The sequence below is a fragment of the Cetorhinus maximus genome, chromosome 20, assembly GCF_964194155.1.
Source record: "Cetorhinus maximus chromosome 20, sCetMax3.hap1.1, whole genome shotgun sequence".
In the NCBI taxonomy this organism is placed as follows: domain Eukaryota; kingdom Metazoa; phylum Chordata; class Chondrichthyes; order Lamniformes; family Cetorhinidae; genus Cetorhinus; species Cetorhinus maximus.
This window is the reverse complement of record NC_135898.1, coordinates 63417687-63440355: the sequence shown is the minus strand read 5'-3', so window position 1 is coordinate 63440355 and position 22669 is coordinate 63417687. Positions and strand designations below refer to the sequence as shown.

Below are 22669 nucleotides of genomic sequence, written 5' to 3'. Positions count from 1 at the left end.
GAACTCATAAGCTCGTGCATTTCATTGCACTGACATGGTTTGCGACCATCTTGTGGTTTACCTGGGTATTGTCTCCCTCGCCCTGTGGTCTTCTTGCCCTTATGGTGCTTTATTGGGGATGTTCTATACCTTTTTTAAGGTCTGTGCTCTCCACAACGTGGAGTTTAAAATACTTCTCAAGGACTTTTAATATCGCACCAAATGTGGTTAAAGATTCATCAATACCTTGTCTTATGATTACATTGTTGGCAAATTCACCAAATAAATAAAAGAATGTATTAACTTGTGCTTCCTCTGATTTCTTACTTAACTCTGATGCATTCCTGCAATTTAAAAAAAACCTTCTCCATGATGCCCAACTTTGCATCTGCTTTGGCCCTTGCATGAGCTCAAATTGGTCTGGTAGTTTTGATTTACTATCCATGGCTGTTTATCATAACAGGGGAGTACAGCTTTAATTTTTTTTTCAAGATGGCACAGCAGTAACTGTTTTGTTCCTCTTCTTCCTGCACTTGTTGGGATTTGGCAGGCTCCCATTGCGATTTCACAGCAGACTTTAAAATTTTGTGATTCTGCAGGAAACCTTTTAAACTAACCGTTTTGGCCAGCAATTTGCTTCTCTGAGCTTGAAAAATCGATTTGAAGGCAATTTTTTTTTGGTCTGCCTTCTGTTTTAACATTTTTGCATTCATTCAAGCTTGTCTGCTACATGGTGTGGTGCCAACTCCAGACCTGTCTGGTGCATTCTTCCAGCTGTGCACATTAAACAATGAATTTGATCTGCCTGATTCGTGCCCTGCTTATTTTTAAAATGTTAGTTCAGCTTTTAGTGAATTCTGGTCACCCACTTTGTGACCTAGCTAGGTCCTCTGACTCTGCATTCGATCAGGTTTGGTTTTTACCCATCTTTTTGTGATCTAGCTAGGTTCTTTGACTCTGCGTTCAATCAAGTCTGGCAATGGATCTCCATGCTCTGGTGGAGTCCTTTTCAGCTCCATAGTAGATTTTCTACTGCCCTTAAGCCTCCACGCCTGTAATAGAGCTTTTTAGGGAATCTCCAGCTGTGTCTTTGATTTAGGTGCACTTTGCTCAGGTCAGGCTGCAAATTCTTTATTTTTTTCATGTCTTGGGACTCCGGGGTGCTTTCTTGCTGCCACCATGTTGTACGGTTGTTTGGTATCTCACTAAGAGGTCTGGAGGCTTGTGTGGTTGAATATAAACAGTATATTTGTAGCATGCAACTATATACATTCCTCCAAGCTATAGCCCTAACCAGGTGCTACCTTTGATGACTTCTCTCAGGATCTCTCTAAACACTGTCCACCATCATGTGACTCTCAACATCATGATATAGGCAGTAGTTTCCCCAGTCCCACATTAACCCTTACTAACCCAAACATCTTTAGACTACATCTTTGACTGTGAAGTTACAAAATATTTTTGCAACAAAATATCTTTGTTTCCCATTATTAATTCCCCCATCTCATTCTCTAAGGGACCGACACCCACTTTAACACTTAGCTGTAAAAACTTTTACTGTCTGTTTTTCTATTTCTTGCTAGTTTTCTCTCATTTTCCAATTTCTCCTTTTTTTTAAGTCATCCATTGCTGGTTTCTAAAGTTTTCCCAATCTTCTATATTTACCACCGGAAGCGGGATGTGGAGGAAGAACGATACAAAGAGGTAATCAGAAATGGCCTTGTCTGTGATTGATACCATGGGAGTGGCGACTGGAGTCCAGAGTAGCTAGAGAACCAGCACTTGAGGTTGTGTCTTTAGCGTCGTAGATTCCAGATAAAGTTCTCCCTTCCTTCTTAAGACCTTTCTTCAAAGTCACTTCTTGGGTCAAATTTTTCTTAACATTCATTATTAATATGACGTTGCTTTGAAACACTTTGGAGATGGTTTAACACATCAAAACTCCAAATTTGGACATCGCTGTGCCTCACCAGAGACCGTCCAAACTGGTTGCTCCACACGCCCCGCCCCTCGCCCTTCTACGTCACGCCACCAAGCCCCGCCTCCTCTTCCGCATCCTCTCTCCATGCGAATTCCGCGCACCCTTTCCTCCAAGCTCAGCCCCTTCATGTCCAGGCTCCAACTCCTCTCCTCGCCCCCATGATTTCCCCGACCCTACGAGTTCCCCGCCCCGTCTCCGCCACACCCTGCACCTTCCCCTTTAGGCTCCGCCCCTTATCCACGCCTCGCCTCCTCTCCGCCACACCCTGCCCCTTCCCCTTTAGGCTCCTCCCCTTCTCCTCTCGCCCCGCCCTCTCCTACACTCTTCACCCCCATCTCCTTCAGGCCCCGCCCCTTATCATCCAGGCCCCGCCCACTCCATCCACGCCGCCGCTCAGGTTTTCCAGCCCCGCCCTCTTTCTCGCTGCCATGGCGGTCCCGGTGCAGCGGTTGAGTCACATCGCCTTTCATGTCGGTGACAGTGAGCGCCTGGCCCGCGATCTTATCCGGCGCTACCGCTTCCACCTGTGCGGCAGCCGGGCGACGGAGCGGGCCAGGCAGCTGGTCCTGCGGAGAGGCTGTGCCGTGTTCATGGTGAACGAGAGCCCGGGAGGCCAGTGCCTGGAGCCGGGACCCCGGGGCCTCCTGTACGATGTGGCTCCCGCCCATGCGGTGGACAGCGCCTGTAACGTGTCCTTCGAGGTGAAGGACGTGGAGCGGGCGACGCTGCTGCTGGACCGCCTGGGCTGTCAGGTCCTTGTGGCCCCGAGGCCGGTGGAGGATGAGCTGGGCGCGGTCACCTACTCGGTGGTGCGGTCACTGGTCGGCAACGTGTCTCACACGCTGATCGAGCGAAGCGGTTACCGTGGGGACTTCCTGCCCGGCTTCGGGCCGCCGCCGCCATCCCCCGGGGGCCGGGCTGAGCCAGGGGCAGCGGGGGAGCCGGTGGCCATCACTCATTTCGATCACATCACCTACGCGTGCCCCCGGGAGCAGAGCGCCCACATCATGGACTGGTACCGCCGCTGCTTCGGCTTCCAGCGTTTCCTCATCCACCGGTGAGTGAGCGAGTTTGAATGAAAGGAACAATTGCTTCTAACCGCTCTTCACCTACTGTGGACTACTTTTGAAATGCAGCGATCGTTACCTGGATAACCTGACTCGTTTAAAAATGCCGTTTAATCACCACAGATCCAAATGCTCACCTGTGAGCCCTGTCAGTCTCACTGTTCAAGACTGAGAGTCAATTGCACACAAGATAGACAGTTTACAGGCGGACAGATGGACCTGTGTTTATTAAGTAGCTCCCTACCCACCGCAAAGGCATCTGAGATATTTCTGCTCCTCAGCATTGATGTTTGAAACTTGATTTCTACCCTTGTTCCCTCCAGACTCAACCCCACCAGCCTCTCTGCGGCTTCCCGAGACGCAGCTGACACAAACGCCATCTTCTCTGTCACTTAGTGGAAGCACACTTGGCCCTGAGACAGACAGAAGGTTGTGGTTCCTTCTCACTACAGAGACTTGTGCACAAAATCTATGCCTGTGCTGGAAGTGCAGTCCTTCTGATGAGATGTTAAACTAATGGCCAGTCAACCCACTTAGACAGATGCAATAGATCCCATATGGCAGTACAGGTTCTAGCTGATTGGCAAAAGAACCAGGGGGGAGATGAGAATTTTTTTTACACAATGAGTGGTTAGGATTTGGAATGCACAGCCTGATCTGTTAATGGATACAGATTCAGTAGCAGCCTTCAATAGTTCTGTAGAAGAATCATATTGGACTCAACGTTAGCTGTTCTCTCTCCAGACACTACCAGCCTTGCTGAATTTTTCCAACACTTTGTTTTTATTTCAGTTCTCCAGCATTCGCAGTATTTTGCTTTTATTTACATGAGGAAGGCAGTGTAGGTAGTGTGCCACAACTGCAGCATGTGGGCATTTGTGAAGAGATCTGTGAGCCCACACAACCACATCTGTGGTAACTGTCTGCATCTCTTGCTAAGAGTTGTTAAGCTGGAGTCTGAGGCACTCACATTGTGGGGCATCAGCGAAGGAGATAGTGACCTGGACACTTTGATCCAGGAGACTGTCACATTCTTTGGATTATGAAGTGATACAAGTCTGGTTAGTGGTCATGGACAGACGGATGTGACTGCGAATCAGGCAGGTGCAGTGCTAGAAGAGCCTCGGCCTTTTCCCTTATCCAACAGGTACGAATTTCTTTCTGCCTGTGTGGATGAGGGCAAAGTTTGCAGGGTGGTTGAGCAAACTCAGTGGCACTGGGGGCCATTCAGGTTGGGGGAGTGAAAAAGAATGTGATAGTGATAGGAGAAAGTTTGATCAGGGTCGCTGCAGCCATGACGTGAAGGTTGTGTTGCCTGCCTGGTGCAAGGATTAAAGACCACGCAGTGGAGAAGAACTTGAAGTGGGGTGGGGAAGGAGGTTCGTGGAAGGATCCAGTTGGCATGGCCCACATGGGAACCAACCTCAGGCAGAATGAGGAATGAAATTCTGCTGAGAGAGTTTGTGGGTTGGGATCCAAATTAATAAGCAGAGCCTCAAAGGTATCTTTAGATCTTAAAATCTTTGGATTACCTCCTAAGCCATGTACAAATTGGCATATGGTCAAGCAGATAAGAGAGTTGAAGGCATGGCTCAAAGAGAGAAGTAGGAACCAGGGCTTTTCAATTCATGAGACACTGGCAGTAGAACTGGGGAAAATGGGAGCTCTACTGTTGGGACAGGCTCCATTTAAACTGTGATGGGACCAGTGTTCTGGCAAATCAAATAACTAAGGCTGTATATAAACTAAAAAAGGTGGGACTTGGTGGGACGGAAGATTCGAGTGAGGGGAAATGTATAAATTTAAAAGAGGGCAGTGTGGTAATTTGGGTAAAGTGTGACAAGAAAGGACAAAAGGTTTAGCAATAACAATGTTTCAGTGAATAGGATCAAATTAGGGAGAAGTAGTAGAAAGGTAAAATTAAACATTATCTTACTGCACAAAGCATTTGTAATATGATAGATGAATTAATGGCACAAATAGAGATAAAATTGGGTTTTGAACTAATGATCATTAGAGAGGTGTTGCTGCATGGTAATCCATGACACTTTGGAAAAAAATCAGAAAAGTTGGAGAGTAGCCCTGATAATAAAGGATGAGGAAGGATCTTGGCTTGGAAGAGTAGGAAGTAGAATCAGTGTGGGTGGATTTAAGAAAAATTGAGTCAGAAAACACAGATTGTAGTTTCTAGACTCTCTAACAGTAGTTATACTGTTGATTTTATTAATTAAGATTTTAAGATTTTGTTAATCAAGAAATAAGAGGAGCTTGTAACAAAAACAATGCCATTTCATTAGGTACTTTATGCTTCACATATGCTGAGCAAATCAAATTGGCAAAAATTTCTCCCCGACCGCGCTCTCTCCGACCTCGCCCCCCTGCGCTCTCCCCGACCTCGCCCCCCTGCGCTCTCCCCGACCTCGCCCCCCTGCGCTCTCCCGGACCGTGCCCCCCCCCGCGCTCTCCCGGACCACGCGCCCCCCCGCGCTCTCCCGGACGGCGCCCCCCACGCGCTCTCCCAGACGGCGCCCCCCCCCCATCCCCCCACTGCGCTCCCCGACTTTTAGATATTTAGAAACGCTGAATAATTCTCAATACAGACTCCTATATCCAACAGTCAAATTTTGCCTAGTTGGAGTTGTACACCGGACCCACCATTTCTATTGTGTTGTGCCATTTTACCTGTTTTGAGATGTGGGTGTTTGTCTGACCCACCTCTCTTTCCTGTAACTTATTCTTACATTCAATCACATACCCTGATTATAGGAAACCAATACTGTTTGTCTGGAAAGAAGCATGATGTAGAGTATTAACTGACTATTGCATGTCCATAAGCGTTCAGCCTGCTTGTACAGGCCACCTATATTCTTCACCTTGCAGAAGGTCTGTGCCCAGAAATGAAAGTCACAGGCATGACTTTCAGACAATTTTAGAAGCTTGTCAGCAGCTATTTTGATATTACTGCCAGTGTTGTGGAATCTACCCTGTAGTGTAAATAGGGCAGTTCCGTAGCACTGGCAGCTGAAGTCTATTCTAAAAGCAATTCCACTAGAAGCACTATGTGCTACACAAATCATATCTGAGGCTTTAAAAATAATCCTCATCATTCAGTAATTTCTTCGTTATCTGGTATCTGTCTGCCTCTCTTTGTTTGCATTCTAAAATCCATTCCAATTTTTATTCCTATTTATTTATTTTCTTTTCTCCAAGTGCCATAGCCATTTAGTATATTAAAGGTGCTATATAAATATATTTGCTACATAATGTAATTTTACAATCAACAGAGCTTTTCTTGAGACATTGTATGCGTAACCTTGTTTTGTGAGTAAAGCACCAAAAATCTGAAGTGTCTAGAGCTTTATGTTTTGAATAATCTGAAATGCAATGGTATCATCTTTCTTTTTGACAATTTCAGAAGTGACGATCTAGATGATGGTTATGTTATTGAAGGAAATAACCAGGGACTGCGCTTGACTGCTATGGAGTACTGGAAATGCAGTGAGGTTGGCATGTCCATGCCTACAATTGAAGAAAAGGAATTAAACTGCAAATTTGTGATAGCTGAGTCCTTAGCCAATCAAGGTACAATACTATTTACAGCATTGGCACCTAAGTAATCTTCACAGACCTTACGTATTTGCGCTTGTTATAACAAAAAAGTTGAGCGCCAGCATTGCATTTTAAGGCGAGGATAAATTCAGACATTCCTCACGATGCTAATTCCTTTCAATGCTGATGTTAGATCTGGCCATTGAATGCCTTAATTAAATTAATCATCTGGATATAATTAAACCATTTTTGTTTCAATTAATTGAGAGAAGTTCTAATATAACCGTTAACGTTTCTTTCCCTGTATGAGTCATTGACAATAATGGATACTAGTGACATTCCATGTGATTTTCAACACAAGTCTCCATATTTTAAAAAAGTGCAAAAATTTAATTCAAGAACTACCAATCTAACATGAGTAATGGAAATAGTTTTTAGAGAGCATACTAGAAGGTAACCTATGTTAACAGTTTTAAAAAATCAACTTGAGTTTAGGTCAGGAAGATCCATTTTGTTTCAACATGATATAATGTAGGAACACCCTATAAACTGATTTAGCTGGATTTTCAATAATCTGTTGACAAGCTACCACATGATGGATTTTGATGCCAGGGTAGAACATGGAACTGGATAAAAATAAATCTATAAAAGCATAGGAATTGAAGAGTAATCTGAGAGATGTGGTGTCAGAGTGTAGTGAAACTGAGTCGTGTACCTCGGATCAATACTGGGCCGGCTATTACTTCTGTACAACTATGTAGTAAATTATCTGAATGCAGAAAACAATTGTAAGTTTGCTAATGTTGCAGACCATGTTAAAATAGGAAGATTAGTTGGATGTAGAACTAAAATGGGTGGAGCTAATAAATAACAAGGCAGAAAACACTGGGATAAAGGCAAAATACTGCGGATGCTGGGAATCTGAAACAAAAACAAAAAATGCTGGAATAACTCAGCAGGTCTGACAACATCTGTGGACAGCATCTCTGCACAGATGCTGTCAGACCTGCTGAGTTTTTCCAGAAAACACTGGGTGTAGTTTATAGGTCTTCTAACAGTGGTTATAACTTTGGACTGATTATAAATCGGGTAATTAGAGGAATGTGTAACAAGGATATGCAATAATTGTGAGAAACTTTAATCTTCATTTGACTAGGCAAACTAAATTCACAAAAGTAACTTGGAGGACAAGTTAATGGAATGCTTTCAAGGCAATTTTCTAGAGCATTATGTTCAGGAGCCAGTAGGGAAGATCTGGTATTGTTTGAAAAGGCAAGGTTAGTTAATCAGTATTTTCTGGGGAAGAATGATCACAATATGATGGAATTTCATTTAAGTTTGGTAGTGATTTGGTTATGTCCAAAACTAGGGTCTTAATTTTAAATAAAGCCAGATACAGACCTTGTAGCCTGGTATGGTCTGTCAGTGTTATTTGTCTGTTTCTCAGAACTCGAGAGTTCACTGTACACATGAACGGTAAATGAGTTATTATTCATCAACCCATAAGGGCATTTTTCAGTTAGTAGTATATGTGTGATTACCTGTGGTTACAACTGGAAATCAGGTTTACTTGCAAATGTTGGTTGAAACACAAGTCGAACAACAAGATAAATCAATGGTTCATTCAGTTTACAAAATCTGATACAAAACGAAGTCTGTACTATTCCACAGTGATGAATCTTTGAAAGACGAAGCTTCCATGTAGTTCTTTGTTAACCTCTGCCCAGGCAACAGTATGAGGCAACTGCAAAAATGGCCAAAGTGTTCCAGTATTTATTTCTTTGTCAAACAAGCTATTATTGGAGTGCTGTCAAATCAACACAATGGCTTAAATACCTGCTACAACAGACTCTCACGCTCAGTGGGTTAGCAATCTCAGCTGAGTTGTTGTCTTGTAGTCTGGTAATTAATATCAATTGCCTCTAACAACTGGGTGACTGTATTATTCACAAAAGTTTCTAGAGTACACCAGCATTTATGCCTGTGTCAGGCAAGCTTTTGTGGTAGTGTCAAAGCAATCCCCAGGCTGAAGTGCCTGCGAGGAATGGCAAAACCCTTTTCCTGAAGGCATTAGTTGGTTGGGTTTTTATGAAATTCTTAGATTTCATGGTCAAATTTACTGAATTTGCTTTCAAAGCTTGCCATGTTCAGATTTGAGCACATGACTTCTGCATTGCTACAATAAACACTATCCAATAGATACAAAATAGTTCTCAAAATAGAGATAATTACACTCCGTAGAGAGGAATACAAAAACATCTGCAGCTTTTCACTTTTAGGGAAAGTTTTAAGAAACTCCTGTTGCTAGAAACAGACTTCCAGTCTGATCACGCTTATTGTCCTTCTCTCTTCCTCCCCACCAACTCACACCATTCATGCCTCTCCTTACTCTCATCCATCCTCATGAAAAATATGTGCAGTACTCCCATACTAAGCAATGCCACCCCTGCACACCAAAGGTTTCCACATTCAGCCATTGCAATCCAAGTGCTCCCATATTCAGCACTATGCTTCAACTCCTTCTCACCTCCAGTGCGACATGTCCCAGTATCATTCTTCTATTGCTCCAATATCCTGACTGTAATTATCCCTTGTTGTGTTATTAAGTTCTCCCAGACCTTTGTATGGTTAATATTTCCAATGCTTGACCATGCTCTCAAATCACAAGCCATTGCGTTTCCCACTATTGCTGCACAGGCTCCTTCTACCTATCTGGGTAATCTTTGAACCTATCTTTCTCTGTATCCTGGGATTTAAATAAACAAGATAAAATTAACTACATAGTTACTACAAACTTTTAATTGTAATCAGGGCCACTTTTTTAGCTTCATTGAATGCGAGACCAAAAATATCACAATGTTCCCACAATACTCTAAATAAGCAACTTGACTTATTAATAACCTTAAGTCATTATATACGACATGCTATGCTAAGTGTATTTAATGAATGATGTATTGTATAAATCGAAGCCCTTTTTCTTAACACGGAATTAACCACATAAATTCCTGTCACTGTGAATACTACCACAAAGATCTGTGCATCCAGTGAGGGCATCGGGATGCAGGCATCCTGGCTAGGCTAGCATTTATTGCCCATCCCTAATTGCCCTTGAGAAGATGGCGGTGAGCTGCCTTCTTGAACCTTTGCAGTCCATGTGGTGTAGGTACACCCACAGTGCTGTTAGAAAGGGAGTTCCAGGATTTTGACCCAGTGACAGTGAAGGAACAACGATATATTTCCAAGTCAGGATGGTGAGTGACTTGGAGGGGAACTTCCAGGTGGTGGTGTTCCCATGTATCTGCTGCCTTTGTCCTTCCAGATGGGAGCGGTCGTGGGTTTGGAAGGTACTGTCTAAGGAGCCTTGGTGAGTTCCTGCAGTGCACCTTGTGGATGGTACACACTGCTGCCACTGTGCTTGGTGGCGGAAGGAGTGAATGTTTGTGGATGGGGTGCCAGTCAAGCTGGTTCCTTTGTCCTGGATGGTGTCAAGCTTCTTGAGTGTTGTGGGAGTTGCAATCATCCAGGCAAACGGGGGAGTATTCCATCACAGCCCTGGCTTGTGCCTTGTAGATGGTGGACAGGCTTTGGGGAGTCAAGAGGTGAGTTACTCACAGCAGAATTCCTAGCCCCTGACCTGCTCTTGTAGCCACAGTATTTATATGGCTAGTGCAGTTCAGTTTCTGGTCAATGGTAACCCCCAGGATGTTTATAGTGTATTGTTGTACTTGTGTGTTCTTTGACCTTTTATTTTTCAATACATTTCTAAACAGAGAAGTTTGAGATTAACAATTAGTGCAAGTTTAGCTCTGCTTTCAGCTATCCCTGTTTAAGGTCCAGCACAGATCTAAGAAACATGAAAATATGTTATTGGATATCTTTCACAATATTTTTGTGTATTTTTAGGTAAAAATCAAATTGACACATTTTTGGAGCAGCATCATGGAGCTGGGATACAGCATGTGGCAATGTACACAACTGACATAGTTTCGACTTGCAAGTCCTTTAAAGATGCTGGGGTTCACTTTTACTCACCCCCTTCTGGGTATTACACTGAGGTAAAATCATGGCTGAGTTAGTGCTAGTTCAACAGTTTTGCTGATCTTCTAAGGACATAAAATTAAATTGCAATTATGTCAAAAGGAAATGATGAAAAATAGCAATACTATTACTTACCTAAAATCAGTTTTGAGTGGCATTGAAGTAGCTAATGACTGTTTACTTTAGTATTCAAGATTATATTTGTGACTTTTATATTGAGTTGATATGATAGTCAAGCAGCAATACGTTCGCACTAACTGCTTGGAATGGTTAACTTTTGAATAGGTCGCTAACTGATCATTTTATTTGCTCATGATTTCTTTACACAAAGTCATCATTGCATTGATGGAAGAAGCATTTCTTAAAATTTAGAACTTTGGAACAGCGTTGTAAGTCAATATCACTGACTTGCCACCAATATGGCTATGGTTAAACTGTTTTAACTACATGCACTAATTTTAGTAGAAAGTGCTTTACGCAATACAGATATATGTATTGCATTACATTTGCCATTATCCAGTGCAAAACTTTGTCGTCTTTCTCTTCCACTGAAGGTTGAAATGCTAGCATGAATTTATCAGACACAAGATATCTTGCTGCAGCTTTTAGAATTTTGTTCAATAGTTGCAAGCTTTTGTTTGACTTCATCAGACTGTTCGCTGAGAGTGTAGCCTTGCACAATTCTCACCATTCCCACTTATATTCTCCATCCGCAATGTAGTTAAATGCTGCTTGCCTTTTGTCATGATATGTCCTGTTGGAGCCACTCATTCTTTCTTCTTGCTTGCTTTCTTCTGATGGTGTAGAGCTGTAATTCTGTTTTATTGAGCTGATCATAATGACAGCTCCCTTCCAGTCTATACAATATTACTAGTGTTTCCATGATGCTGAAGCCTGATATTACACACCATTTTAACAGATAAGCAGTAACCAAAGAAGTAGTGTGCAAAGCCAAAAAAAGTCACTGCTTTACATCTTTTATTTTACCAAAAAACCCCAAAATTGTTAAAGTACAAAAGAATATGCTGTGCAAATATGAATGTTACGAACATACAAATGATGAGCAGGAGTAGGCCCTATGACCCCCTTAAGTCTGTTCCACCATTCAATAAAATCATGGCTGATCTGATTGTAACCTCAACTTCACATTCTCACCTACCCCATATAACCTTTCACCCCCTTATCAAGGATCTATCTAGCTCCATCTTAAAAATATTCTGAGACTTTGCTTCCACTGCCTTTTGAGGAACAGCATTCCAAAGACTTATGACCCGCTGAGAGAAAACATTTCTCCTCGCCTCTGACTTAAATGGGCGACACCTTATTTTTAAACAGCGACCCCTAGTTTTAGATTCTCCTACAAGAGGAAATATCCTTTCCATATCCGCCCTGTCAAGACTATTCATTATCTTACATGTTTCATTCAAGACACCTCTTTCTTACCCTTGTAAACTCCAGCAGATACAAGCCTAGCCTGCCCAACCTTTCCTCATAAGACAACCCACCCATTCTGGGTATTAGTCTAAAAAACTTTCTTATTCAGAGCATTGAGATCATATGCCCTATTACTCTTTTTATGCACTAATTAAGAAAGTAATCAGCCACATCTGAATTCCAAATTAACATCTGGCTTGTAGCTAACATTAGAAAACACTGCTTTATGAGCCATTTAATAATAAACTGATAAAAATAGAGAATTGAAGAGACTGTCCCCATAAGTAGCTGGCATGCTACTAGGATGTTATTGTTGATCTAATGCGGAATAGTTTATTGTGGTTACTTAGTGATGCACACAACTTCTGTTTAATAACACTTATTGGTGTCAATAACTTCTGCTTGTGATTTTCCTGTTACTTGACATATATGACAGGTTCTACAGGATTTGACTACATCCCTATGCAATCCTGGCCAAAAAAAACCCTCTGTATCTTTTCCTGTGTTTTCCTAATTCCTAAATGTCCCCCATTGGAATTTCATGAGCAATCCTCAGAATTTTGATTCTATAACCTAATGGGATAACAATCTGATGCACCTCCCTCCAGCTTTCATTTGCTGAGACATGATCCGACCACCACTTTCTCATTAATATATTCCCTCGAAGATAATAACATACTGGAATACATTTTGCGTTGGTTTCTGAATAAGCTTCCTGATATAACTTTTAATTGCAAATCATTTTTCTGTAACTCCACTATCCTCTTGAATTAAACACTTCAACTGAACTGTCCTGGCATTCCTTCCTCCTGAACAATGTTATCAAATACAGTGACAGCTAATTGGATTTCGACACCGTCTTCTTGCCTTTGAACTGCTTGCTTATCTTGTTTGTTTTGTTCTTCCCTATGGGCTTTTGATCTCGTTATAACACAATCAGGAAATAATTCAGGATGTTCCTTCTGTAGCACTTCTGTTGAAAACACTTCTACAGGCTGCTCAATTACCACAGGCATCACCCACATTTGCGATCCAGCTATATCATTACCCAGAATAAATTGAATCCCTGCAATGGGCAATTTTTCCACCACTCCATCTATAACTTCACCCATCTTCCATCTGCTCTTTAAATTTACCTTCCACAACGGAATAGATTTAGCATCTCCACGAACCCCACTTATTATTACCTTCTCCCGCAGCACTCCCTCTGAACTACAAATATCACTATTCCACAACATTAAGGATTGACTAGCCCCTGTGTCTCTTAAAATTTTAATATCTTTACCTACTCCACCCTCTACACATGGAAAAACTTTCCCTTCACATACAAAATCTTTAAATATTTCTGCAACCTGCTCCTCGGAATTCTTTTGAGTAAACTGTGAACACATTCCCACTTCTTTACCATTCAATGATTCTCTCTGTTTCACCTGTACACAAACCACTGGTTTCTCCTGTGCCTGAACCTCAGAACCCACGGTACTTTAACTTCCAGAGCTTTTCTGTACCCCAATAATTCCTACAGATTTTCCCTGCAATCTCCAACTTCGTGTGCCCTGCTTTATTACAATGAAAACACCTCAAATTTTGAACGTCACTTCTACCTTCAGCACCTTCCTTTTTGTTATGAGAAAAATCTTCCTGGGAACTTCCAGCTACTCTTTCTCTTCCCTGACTACTTGCCTTCCTTTCACCTTTCCACTTTTTATCCTTTTCCAATTTGAAAGCGTGATGGAAAAAAGGTTTAGCTCTATGAACTAACTCATAATCATCAGCTGTCTCTGCTGCTTGTCTTACAGAATCAACCCTCTGTTCCTCCACATGAGTTCTCACTACCGAAGGGATTGAATATTTAAATTCTTCCAAAAGAATGACTTCCCTAAGAGCTGCATAGTTGTCTCTATTTTTAATGTCGGTATCCACTGGTCAAAATTACTTTGTTTAACTCTTTCAAACTCAATATAAGTTTGCCCAGGCTGTTTTCTCATATTCCTAAATTTCTGCCTGTATGCTTTAGGAATCAACTCATATGCACTCAAAATAGCTTTTCTCACCACATCATAATTCCCCGACAATTCTTCTGAAAGTGGAGCATATACCTCGAGCCCCCTACCTAACAACTTAGACCTAACAACTATGACCATTTCATCTGCTTAGCTAGCTTCTCAAATGAAATAAAGAATGCTTCAATATCTGTTTCATCAAACTTTGGAAGAGCTTGTACAAATTCAAACATATCCCCGCTGGGTTCTACTCTAGAGACGAATCCTTCCTCACCTACTGACATCTCTTTTCCACCTGCCAACATTTGCAGTTGGAATTCTCGCTCTCTTTCTTTTTCTCTTTCCTCCTTTTCTATCTTCACAATTTCTAATTCCCTTTTAAAAGCCATTTCTCTGTCCTTTGCTTCAAATTCAAGCTTTTTCAGTTCCTTTTCTTCTTCAAATTCTAGTGTCTTCATTTGTAACTGAAGCCTCACTACCTCCATCTGTGATTCACTAGTCTCAGGTTTCACTTCCAACTGTAGATGCTGTGCTATACTTTTAACAATATCTGATTTCCTAGCTCTCGCAGATAACCCCAATTGTAACTTATCTGCCAACTCTGTTAACTAACTTTTGGTTATTCTCTCCAACCCAATCAGAGTTATCTCTTCTACTCCCAGTCAAGTCTTAGCAACTACCAAAGCTATCTTGCAGTCTCAGCACTTCTAAAAAAGCTCACCAACTCCTGAATTCAAAGTGCCTCTCATATTTGTAAGCTTTATGATTCACCAATTCCTAACCAATCAAGGAATTAGAAATAAAATGTATCCCGGCACAACCTCTAATTGTTATGACCGATGCAGTTGGTAAAGCAGAGTTATTGAAAAATCCCAGAGGCAAACTTTAAACAACTGTCATAACCTATAATTTTAAGTGTTATGTTTGAGATGTGACTCTAAATTCAGGAATCAGACCACCAGTTCTTGAGGTTTTACATTAAACCAAATTAAACATTTTATTAATTTACACAGGTTAAAATAGATGTACACATGGCTACAAATTATTACTGTCATAACTTTTAACAAATTCCCAAACTAATCTTCATTAAGGCAACAGCACCCATAGACTTAACCAGACACCAGGCAAAGCATTTTCACCTTACAAATTCAAAATGAGATTCTTTTCGCTGTGAGGTGTCAACGTAGTGAAGCTATAACACAGGACTACTGTGTGCCAAACAGCATAAGCAGCAAGTGATAGAGGTAAATGATCCCACAACCAACGGATCAGATCTAAGCCCTGCCGTCCTGCCACATCCAGTCGTGAATGGTGGTGGACAATTAAACAATTAATTGGAGGAGGAGGCTCCACAAATATCCCTATCCTCATTGATGGAGGAGCCAGCACATAAATGCAAAAGATAAGGCTGAAGCATTTGCAACAATCTTCAGCCAGAAGTGCCAAGTAGATGATCCATCTTGGCCTCCTCAGGAGGTCCACAGCATCACATGCCAGTTCTCAGCCAATTTGATTCACTCCAAGTGATATCAAAAAACGGCTGAAGGCACTGGATTGTGCAAAGGCTATGGGCTCTAACAATATTCCGGCAATAGTACTGAAGACTTGTGCTCCAGAACTTGCTGCGCCCCTAGCCAAGCTGTTACAGGACAGCTGCAACACTGGCATCTACCCGGTCATGTGGCAAATTGCCCAGGTATGTCCTGTCTGCAAAAATCAGGACAAATACAACCCGGCCAATTACCACCCCATCAGTCTACTCTCGATCATAGTAAAGTAATGGAAGGGGTCATCAACAGTGCTATCAAGCGGCACTTGCTTAGCAATAACCTGCTCACTGACGCCCAGTTTGGGTTCCGCTAAGGCCACTCAGCTCCTGACCTTATTACAGCCTTGGTTCAAACATAGACAAAAGAACTGAACTCCCAAGGTGAGAGTGACTGCCCTTTTCATCAAGGCCACGTTTGACTGAGTGTGGCATCGAGGAGCCCTAACAAAACTGGAGTCGATGGGAATCGGGGGAAAACTCTCCACTGGTTGGAGTCATAAGAAGCCGATTGTGGTTGTTGGAGGTCAGTCATCTCAGTTCCAGGACATTACAGCAGAAGTTCCTCAGGGTAGCGTCCTTGGCCCAACCATCTTCAGTTTCTTCATCAATGACCTTCCTTCCATCATAAGGTCAGAAGTGGGGATGTTCCCTGATGATTGCACAATGTTCGGCACCATTCACTACTCCTCAGATACTGAAGCAGTCCATGTCCAAATGCAGCAAGACCTGGACAATATCCAGGCTTGGGCTGAAGAGTGGCAAGTAACATTCATGCCACACAAGTGCCCGGCAATGACCATCTCCGAGAGTGAATCTAACCATTGCCCCTTGACGTTCAATGGCATTGCCATCGCTGAATCCCCCACTATCAACATCCTGGGGCTACCATTGACCAGAAACTGAACTGGACTAGCCATATAAATACTGTAGCTACGAGAGCAGGTCAGAGACTGTGATGAGTAACTCACCTCCTGACTTCCCAAAGCCTGCCCACCATCTACCCCACCATCTACAAGGCACAAGTCAGGAGTGTGATGGAATACTCTCTTGTCTGGATGTGTACAGCTCCCACAACACTCAAGAAGCTTGACACCGTCCAGGACAAGCAGCCCGCTTAATTGGCACCACATCCACAAACATTCACTCCCTCCACGACAGTAGCAGCAGTGTGTGCTATCTACAAGATGCACTGCAGGAATTGACCAAGGCTGCTCAGACAGCATCTTCCAAACCCACGACCACTACCATCTAGAAGGACAAGGGCAGCAGATACATCGGTACACCACCATGTGGAAGTGGAATAGGTGGAATCTAATGTGAAACATGAGCCACTTGATGCTCCTGATTATACTGACATGTAACATTCAAGGACCACCAGCCAGCAACACTTCCTTGGCCATAAATATCTATATCCCATACAAAGGGAGAAGGAAAGTAGTGGAATAATACTAACGTTCTTGTGATCTAACATTGGATTTTTTTGTGTCCTTTTTAGATTTCTTTGTAATGTTGTACCATATCATTTTTACACTATCCTTTTGTGAGTATAGGGTTGTTAGAAATATTGAACATTACAGGCAGGTTGTTTGATATTTTCTAGCAGCTGGGAACACTCAACACTTTAGAAACTAGATTTTTTTGATTACAGAAGAAAACCTCATTTTCTACCCCAGTTTTAAGCACGTTTAATAAAGTTAATTGCAAACTGTTTTGTTTTGGCCCTATTCTCAATATTTTGATTTTGTTTCTAGTATCTATTTAGAAAGTCCAAATTTTTACTTTATTTCCATCACTTGTCTACAGTCATTTTCTTTTCCCACAGACAGTGAAATGGCAGGAGATCATGAAAGCAGGACAAGACCCAGAGCTACTTTCACAGTATGGCATTCTTCTGGATTCTGAGGTAGATGATGAGCATTGTAAAGGAGAAGCTAAAAGTCAGGGACCAACTAACAATAAGAAAAGGTTTGTTTTCTGTGAACCAAAGTTTTGGGAAACTTTCTGGTCAGTTAAACAGTAAGTCTGTATAATTAAATGAAGCATTGAATGCAATAATCTACTAAAGTAACCATTTTTAATGAGTGCTTTCTAATTTTCATCTTGGGCCAGAAACCATGGGTAACCTCCTAAACGCACTCAATACTACTGCCCTCAGGAGAGTGCAGGAATGGCGTGAGGATATCCTGAAGAATTGTGTACAGTACTGGTCTCTTTATTTAAAGAAAGATCTAAATGCGTTAGAAGCACTTCAGAGAAGCTTTACTAGACTAATACCAGGAATGGGCAGATTGTCTTATGAGGAAAGGATGGACAGGTTAGGCTTGTATCCACTGCAGTTTAAAGGGTAAGAGGCGACTTAATTGAAACCTTTAAGACTCTGAAGGGTCTTAACAGGGTGGATGTGGAGAGGATGTTTCCTCTTGTGGGAGAATCTAGAGCTAGGGGTCACTGTTTAAAAATTAGGGGTCGCTCATTTAAGACAGATAAGAAAAAATGTTTTCTCTGTGGGTTGAGAGTCTTTGGAACTCTCTTCCTCAAAAAGTGGTGGAAGCAGAGTCTTTGAATATTTTTAAGGCAGAGCTAGATAGATTCTTGGTTAACAAGGGGGTGAACGGTTATCTGGGGTAGGCAGGAATGTGGGGTTGAGGTTACATTCTGATCAATCTGTGGTCTTATTAAATGGCAGAGCAGGCTCGAGGGCTCGGGAGACCTACTCCTGCTCCTAATTTGTTTGTTCGTATGTACCAGTGTTTAAAACCTAAATAAGGGCAACCATGTAGACATGGAAGCTGAGCTAGCTGAAGTGAACTGGGATACTAGGTTAGGGGATAGATCAATAGAGAAACAGGGGCAGATATTTAAGGGGATATTTCAGAAAGCTCCGAATAATTATATTCCTACTATAAAGAAAAATTCTAAGGGGAGGACCCGCAACCCGTAGTTAACTAAAGAAGTTAAGGAAAGCATCAAACTTAAAGAAAAAGCATACAGCTGGGCAAAGAAGAGTGGCAGATCGGATGATTGGTCAGAATATAAAGAACGGCAGAGAATAACTAAAAGACTAATCAGGAGAAAGAGTATGAGCAGAAGCTAGCTAGAAATGTAAAAATGGATAGCATGAGTTTCCATGGGTATTTAAAAAGAGATAGAGTAAGTAAAGTGAATGTTGGTCCTCTAGCGAGTGACAGTGGGGAGTTAATAATAGGTAATATGGAAATGGCGGATGAAAGGAACAAATACTTTGCTTCTGTCTTCACTTCAGAGGATACATAAAACACTCCAGTAATTGCTGCAAATCAGGAGGTGGAAGGGAGAGGGGAACTTGGTGCAATTATAATCACTAGGGAATCAGTACTGAGCAAACTGATGGAGCTGTGGGCTGACAAGTCCCCGGGTCCTGATGAACTTCATCCTAGGGTCTTAAAAGAGTTGGCTGATGAGGTAGTAGATGCGTTGTTGTTAATTTTCCAAAATTCGGTAGATTCCTGGAAAGGTTCCATCTGACTGGAAAGTAGCAAATATTAACCCCTCTATTCAATAAGGAGGGAAGGCAGAAAACAGGAAACTATAGGCTAGTTAGCTTGATGTCTGTCATGGGGAAGGTGTTAGAATCGATCATTTAAGGAGGTTATAGCTGGGCACTTAGAGAAACTTGGGGTAATCGGGAAGAGTCAGAATGGATTTGTGAAAGGGAAATCGTGTTTAGCCAATTTATTGGAGTTCTTTGAAGGAGTAGCATGCGCTGTGGATAAAGTGGAGCCTGTAGTCGTGGTGTTCGTGGATTTCCAGAAGGCATTTGATAAGGTGCCACATCAAAGGTTATTGTGGAAAATAAAAGCTCATGGTGAGGTGTAGGTGGTAACATATTAGCATGGAATGAAGATTGGCTGGCAGAAAAGAGAGAGTATGCATAAATAGGTCTTTTTCTGATTGGCAGGATGTGACGAGTGGAATCCCGCAGGGGTCTGTGCAGTGTCCTCAACTTTTTACAATTTATATCAATGACTTAGATGAGGGGAGTGAAGGCATGGTAGCTAAATTTGCAGATGACACAAAGATAGGTAGGAAAGCATGTTGTGAGGAGAACATAAGGAGGTTGCAGACGGACATAGATAGGTTGAGTGAGTGGGCAAAAATCTGCCAGATGGAGTATAATGTAGGAAAGTGTGAAGTTGTTCACTTTGGCAGGAAGAATAAAAAAAGCAGAGTGTTACTTAAATGGAGAATGGCTGCAGAATTCCAAGGTGCAGAGGGACCAAGGTGTTCTAGTGCATGAGTCACAAGAAGTTAGACTGCAGGTACAGCAAGTAATTAAGAAGGCTAACTGATTGCTATCCTTTATTACGAGAGGAATCAAACATAAAAGTAAGGATGTTATGCTTCAGTTATACAGGGCATTGGTGAGACCACATTCAAATACTGTGTGCAGTTTTGGTCTCTTTATTTAAGGAAGGATGTAAATGTGTTGGAGGCAGTTCAGATTGATTGATACCTGGATTAAGTGTGTTGTCTTATGAGGAAAGGTCAGATAGATTGGGCTTGTTTTCATTGGAGTTTAGAAGTGTGAGGGGTGACTTGATTGAAGTATATGAGATCCTGAACGGTATTGACAAGGTGGACATGGAAAGGATGTTTCCTCTTGTGGGTGAGCCCAGAACGAAGGGGCACTGTTTTAAAATTAGGGGTTGCCCTTTCAGGACATAGATGAGGAGAATTATTTTCTCTGAGCCTTGTGCGACTTTGGAACTTTCTGCCTCCGAAGGCATTGGATGTGGGATCATTGAATGTTTTTAAGGTAGAGGTAGATAGATTCTTGTTAGGCAAGAGGATCAAAGGTTATTGGAGGTAGATGGGAATGTGGAATTCAAAACACAAACTGATCAGCCATGATCTTAATGAGTGGTGAAGCAGGCTCGGGGGGCCGATTGGCCTACTTCTCCTATTTCGTATGTTCGTACGATAAACAAATTACAGAAATGTAGGTGACTGTTGTGATAGAAGTTGGAATCTTGACAAAATGAAGCAAAGAACCTGCATTTCACACATTTAAACCTGATACATTTGCAAGCTGCAGTCCTTTGACCACGTGTCTGAAAAGTATAAAATTTTGTGCTTCTGTTTTATTATCTGGGAAGGGGCTTTATTTTACCTTTTGTAATCCCTTCAGAGAAATAGACTTTGGTGATGAGCAGAGACCAGATGCTTTCCAATCCATCTGATTAAAAATTTTGTGTAATTACATTGTGTAATTTGACATACTGTGTGCCTTTTCTCATTTTATGATTTCTGTATTCACATTAGTAATGGAAATCTCCTATGTAATCTAGCCACGCTAGAGCACATCCACAGGTGACTCAGAAGTAACTCTCTGAACACTACCAGTTACAGCACCATGTTTTATCCTAACTGCAGAGAAGTTAGGTATTAAAGTTCTTTTTCAACATTTAAGTTTTCAAAAAATGTGTATGCAACTTTTAAAATGTCATTCTCCTGGTAAGAATATCACACTGATAAAAGATTATGCCATTTTGAGGGCAGTCCAGCTTTCCCTTTTTTGGGTTGCTGATTTTGGTCATCTAAGGATTTTTTTGATTTTGAAATGAATGTATAATTGTTTACAAACTTGAAGTTCCAAATCAAGCAAATGTTTGGTACTCGCTGATTATTAAGGTATTCTTGGGCTGCAGTTCTGTTCCTCAGTCCAATGCTCAACTATTCGTTGGCCTGTTCCTCTTCCCTGCTGTTGAATCCAAGTATTGGTGCAATTCCCCACAGCTGGAGCCTGTTCCTAAATATTTGTTTTATGATCGCTGCCCTATTCTTTGCACTTCTTCCTAAACTGCTTGTGAGTACATCTTTCTGCCTGGTTGCAGAGCAGCATAGGCTTGGGTATGTAATGTGGGAAGCAAAACTTAGTTTGGTTTGTTTCATAATAAATATTGCAATTTGGAATTAAGTTTATTTTTGAGTGCATCTTTATAACCAAAATGTTTGCTTTGTTGTAGATATCTAATGCAAATGTTCACAAAGCCGATCTTTTCTGAAGACACACTTTTCCTTGAGCTCATTGAGCGACAGGGTGCCTCAGGATTTGGAGGAGGAAACATCCGTGCACTGTGGAAATCTGTTCAGACTTGCATGGACCAGCAGGAGAACAAGAAAATCGGCAAAGAAATATCAGCTAGGAATGGGTTTGCTAATGATGCGAACAGCTGAAGACTGCTGCATAGCACCTGGCTCAATGACTCCCCAGCTATCTTCTGATAGTGGGTTTCTTCTAGTTGCCTTGCACAGAAAAATAACTGCCCTGTATAAAGGCACCATTCGTAGGTATTTAACAACTGATTTAACCAGACTAGAAAGATTGAAGCCTATAATCCATTTATCCGTATCGTGAAATTTTCCAGGGCCACATGAATATGCTTAGATGGATTTAAAGTGTTTTTTCCTGAACTTGGCTGACTGCAGGAGTTCCCTAACTGTTGTCCCCCTTCCACACTGCTTCAACCAGTGAGGCTGGTGGAGTGAGCCAGACAGCTGTGGTTTTCAAAATGTGAATCATTTGAACTAGTTTTTAAACTTGGATCCAGTTAACTTTTTAATTGTATGATTCAGTTCGTTGCATTTGTCTGGCTTCTGCCAAAAAGTCCTATACTCATTTATGTGTTTTCCAGGTGATCTATCTTTTTTCCCCTAGCTCATTGGAATTAGATACACTGGCCTGGATTTGAGGTAATAATGACAGTCAGTGTTCACAGTCGTTATTCCACTGAAACTGGCAGCAACTTCTTGAGTCTGCGCATACGCAGAATAACGTGGAAATCCAGAAGTTTCTGTCAGTGATTCTACCCTTCCCCTAACAGGTGCTCTGTTGAAGTTCCCCCCAGACTACAATCAATGGGAAATCAATGAATTGATAAGAACTTCTACTCTGAGGCGTTTAGTCTTGCTGTAAAAACTTGTGAAAAATTGCTTCTTATTGATTGAGGTGTAACTGGGTTTTAATGGTGTACTAACTTTATAATTACGGCTAAATATCTTCAATGGCCTGAAAAAGTTGAATTTTATA

The 22669-nt window shown here is 41.8% G+C and overlaps 1 protein-coding gene across 2 annotated transcripts; it reads left to right on the top strand.

Moving 5' to 3' along the window:
- Window positions 1–2381: 2381 nt before the first annotated feature.
- Window positions 2382–21934, top strand: hpdl (4-hydroxyphenylpyruvate dioxygenase-like). 2 transcript variants are annotated; one of them, XM_078564835.1, is made up of 5 exons: window positions 2382–3017; window positions 6443–6609; window positions 10480–10631; window positions 17423–17565; window positions 21606–21934. In XM_078564835.1, exons 1-5 carry the CDS (start codon window positions 2389–2391, stop codon window positions 21814–21816), a joined length of 1302 nt encoding a protein of 433 aa, XP_078420961.1. In that variant the 5' UTR covers window positions 2382–2388; the 3' UTR covers window positions 21817–21934. The 2 variants fall into 2 exon arrangements, with proteins under 2 accessions (XP_078420961.1, XP_078420962.1); XM_078564836.1 differs by having other exon boundaries at window positions 17423–17503; window positions 21606–21775.
- The last annotated feature ends 735 nt before the right edge of the window (window positions 21935–22669 follow it).

Excerpts from the sequence above, each read along its gene's own strand:
- hpdl (XM_078564835.1), top strand. The coding sequence starts at position 2,389 with ATGGCGGTCCCGGTGCAGCGGTTGAGTCACATCGCCTTTCATGTCGGT. Across the intron at positions 3,018-6,442 it reads CAGCGTTTCCTCATCCACCG|AAGTGACGATCTAGATGATG; the intron begins GTGAGTGAGCGA and ends TGACAATTTCAG. Across the intron at positions 6,610-10,479 it reads TGAGTCCTTAGCCAATCAAG|GTAAAAATCAAATTGACACA; the intron begins GTACAATACTAT and ends GTGTATTTTTAG.